The 3,929-nt window shown below is 40.5% G+C and overlaps 1 protein-coding gene across 1 annotated transcript in view; it reads left to right on the top strand.

Annotated features, from left to right (window-relative positions):
* Positions 1-1,110: 1,110 nt before the first annotated feature.
* The window catches only part of LOC143037007 (uncharacterized), a 4,542-nt gene continuing 1,723 nt past the window's right edge, over positions 1,111-3,929 (top strand). Inside the window, exons 1-2 of the mRNA XM_076205112.1 lie at positions 1,111-1,362; positions 1,621-3,929. The exon at positions 1,621-3,929 is cut by the window's right edge and continues 1,723 nt beyond it. Of these exons, the coding sequence (XP_076061227.1) occupies positions 1,111-1,362; positions 1,621-3,929 (2,561 nt within the window). The remainder of the gene's footprint in view (positions 1,363-1,620) is intronic.

Here is a 3,929-nt window from a genome sequence, read left to right on the forward strand (position 1 = left end):
ACCCCGCCACGTCGCACCATGTTTCATCGAGCCGGCTTCAAACCCTCGAAGCACCTGAGGTTTCGACTCTCTCCTATAAAATGAGGGTTCACCGCCCCATGAGTCAGTCTCAGCTGTAAGCTGAATACACTCGCTTCTAACCTGGTGTTGGTGGACGAGAGACGATATCGGACTACTCATCATCCCTTCGGTGCTGGTAACGTAGGGCGTTGCGGAAGGAACCAAGTTCTCTGTGTACTCAAGTTCTTAATTTGTTCAAGTTCCTAGTGGTCAAGTTGAATATTGTTAAGTTAATTTAAGATAAGTCTAATTTAATGTTAAGTTTAATTGTATTTGTTGGGAATGTCAGTTGGTAATAAATATTGTTAAATGTTATTGTATGCTTTAAATTCATTCACTTCGAAATGTTATGTATGTTCCCCCCTTAGACTAACCTTGACGTACGTAACATTTGTGGGGGCCCGACCGGAATCTGACTCGTTGATCGTAATAAGTCATCGTAATCACTCTGATTCTCTCTAATAGTTTAATAATTGTATTTAACTTGAAATTGAAAAATATTTTCACCTGGAACTTGACTTCTCTCCGCAACGTCTCTATACCTTGTGTGCATTTATTGTGAATCCTGCTTGTACCTGCTTTAAATTCTCTATAAATGGCCAAATAGGGGTAGTTAGTACAGTAGGTTGTTCTATGTATTGTTCTTACCGACAGAAGTGGTGTTCTCCCACATACAGCTTGCAATTGTGACTCCTTTTCCTTGCTTACTATAACTTATGTGAATTTACTTTATGCACGATTACGTCGCTGTAACTTGACCAACCCAAATACTCTACTTTTTACTAAAACTACAGAGTATACCTACGAATAGGGCCCTTGTTTTACAGTAGTGTGGGCTGCTGTCCCCCTGTTTCATTTTGGCTTGTTACGAGTAGAACGTACCTTGCAAGAACCTAATTCGGTCTTGCCACTTAAGTTTATGCCAGGTGATAAACTTCATGATACCTGTAAGGCCTTTAGCTTATTCTCGAGTTAACTTGCCAGGCTCTAAGCAGGTTTCACTTATATATATATATATATATAGAGTACGGAATCTTTTAAATTTAAACCATGGCTAAGCAGAGTGATTTCAAAGCGACTGAGTTTGTGGGTAACCCAGAGATCCAAGAATTCAAAGAGACTAATATTTGTAAGGACGATTTAAAGTATATAGCAAAGACCTTCAATATCTCTTTCAAACCTGACTTAAGGAAAGATGAGCTACGTGCTCTAATTCTAGCTCACTTAGGGGATAAAGATGTCCTCGAAGCTTCACGTTCGTTACAGACTTCAGATCCTAATCTATTACTTGAACTAGAGAAAGTGAAGCTAATGTCTCAACAAATGCAAATAGACTATGACAGAGAAGAAAGAGAAAAGGAGAGAGAAGAAAGAGAAAAGGAGAGAGAAGAAAGAGAAAAGGAGAGAGAAGAAAGAGAAAAGGAGAGAGAAGAAAGAGAAAAGGAAAGAGAAAAGGAGAGAGAAGAAAGAGAAAAGGAAAGGGCTCATGAACTTCAACTTAAGCAATTAGACATTCAAAACAATGCCAACTCTCCTAAAACTAAGACTGATTTGCTGAAGTATGTCAAGCTTATACCTACATTTCCTGATAGTGATCCTGAGTCTTTCTTTAGGGAATTTGAATCCACAGCTCTACACTTTGAAATTCCTAAACCTGACTGGGTTTGGCTTATTAAACCTAAGCTGTCTGATAAAGCACTTAAAGTATGTAATAATGTGGACGATAACACTAATTATGACGAGGTTAAAGTAGCAATTCTAGCTTCGTACTCAATCAGTACAGAAGGATACAGACAAGCATTTAGGTCACTTAATAAACTTCAGTATCAAACTTACCATGAATTTGCCTCTGAGAAATTAAGGGGTCTTAAGAGGTGGTTAAAGTCAGCCAGTGTTAATACTTTTGATGAACTTGTTAATGTTATAGCATTAGAGGAATTTATAAGAAAGATTCCCTACTCTATCAAAATGCACCTCATCGATAGGGGAGAAAATGACCTGATTAAGGCCGCACAGTTGGCTGATGTGTTTTCCCTGGTCCATCGTTCGCCCACCAGGGAGAGGAGAGTGCTCCAGCATAATGTAAAGTCTAATAGTGGGTCTAAGGATGGTGAGCTGGTAGATCAGAGTAATTTAAAAACAAATCTAACCTGCTCATTTTGTAAAAGACGTGGACACCACATAAAACAATGCCCAGACCCTAAATGTAAAGTGTCACAAACTACTGCTCCCAGCAAACCTGTAGCTGCAATTCTGTCTGTGCCAACCAGTAAAACTGCCGATATCTTTCAGCCTTTCCGTTCACTTGGTGTCGTGTCTCTGGAGGATGGTGGCGAGGTGCACCCCATTCGTATCGTGAGAGATACAGCTGCTGCCCAGACGGTTATACTAAAGTCATCTGTTCCTGGTATAGACAGCAATTATACCGGCGAAAGTGTGTACCTCCATGACTTTAACAGCCAGTTTCCTTTGAGACTAGCTCGGGTGCACCTCAGCTGCGGCATTGTTCAGGGACCTGTAACGGTGGCGGTGAGCGAACAACCTTCCCTTCCTATTCCAGACTGTAGTTTACTTCTTGGTAATGACATAGCTGGTGGACTTGTACAAACTCCTGCTCCTATCATTTTGAGTGACACTCCCTTAACGCATAACCCTACTGATGAGTTAGAGCGAGAACAGCCAAATTTGTTCCCTAGTTGTGCGGTAACCCGATCCCAAAAATTAAAAGACACACCTACACATTCACCCCTTCCTCCTCCAAGTGCTATTCCACAAATATTCACTGAACAGAGTTTATTAGAAGCACAACAGAATGACACTACTCTAACTCCCTTACACTCTAAAGTAGTTCCCAAGGAAGATATTCTACATCCTCCATCATTCTACTATCATGATAACATCCTCATGAGACTTTACAGACCACCGCAATTATCAGATGATGACACCTGGGCAGAATGTCACCAAATTGTATTACCCACCAGCTTGAGAACTCCTATAATGGAAGTAGCTCACCAAGGTCTCTCAGGTCATTTAGGAATAAGGAAGACATATCTTCGCCTTCTGAATGAGTTTTATTGGCCTGGCATGAAAAAAGATGTAGCTGAATTTGTTAAGAATTGCCACCCATGCCAGATTGTTGGGAAACCTAATGAAACTATACCACCATATCCATTGCAGCCTATTAAAGTACCTTTTGAGCCTTTCAGTAAATTAATTATAGACATTGTTGGACCTCTCCCAAAGACAAAGAAAGGCAACCAATACATTCTCACCACACTTTGCCCAACTACAAGATACCCTGATGCTTTTCCTCTTAAGAATATATCTGCTAAAACTGTTGCTAATACACTCACTAACTTGTTCACGACCTTTGGAATCCCAGAAGAAATCCAATCAGACAGAGGTAGCAATTTTACCAGTGTTCTATTTGCAGAAGTTCTAAAGCTGCTCGGTATTAAACAAACTCTATCAACAGCTTACCATCCTCAGTCGCAGGGGGCCTTGGAACGTTTTCATCAGACTATGAAATCTATGATTAGGAAGTTCTGCTGTGAGGAAGACAGAGATTGGGATGAGGGCCTGCAATTTCTTCTATTTGCCATAAGGGAAACACCATCAGAATCCCTAGGGGTCTCACCTTTTGAGTTGCTCTTTGGACGCAAGGTAAGAGGACCCCTCAAGGTCATCAAAGATCATTTGATCTCCTTACCTTCTACAAAGTTAGTCACGGTAAACAATTACATTACCTCTCTTAAATCTAACTTGGATAAAGTTCGTTCTTTTGCCAAAACTAACCTAGCTCATGCCCAGTCTGTAATGAAGACTAACTTTGACTCAAAAGCCTTGGTCAGAGAGTTCAAAGAGGGGGA

The sequence above is a fragment of the Oratosquilla oratoria genome, chromosome 21 (assembly GCF_046742065.1).
Source record: "Oratosquilla oratoria isolate Oo_2021 chromosome 21, ASM4674206v1, whole genome shotgun sequence".
Taxonomy (NCBI): Eukaryota; Metazoa; Arthropoda; class Malacostraca; order Stomatopoda; family Squillidae; genus Oratosquilla; species Oratosquilla oratoria.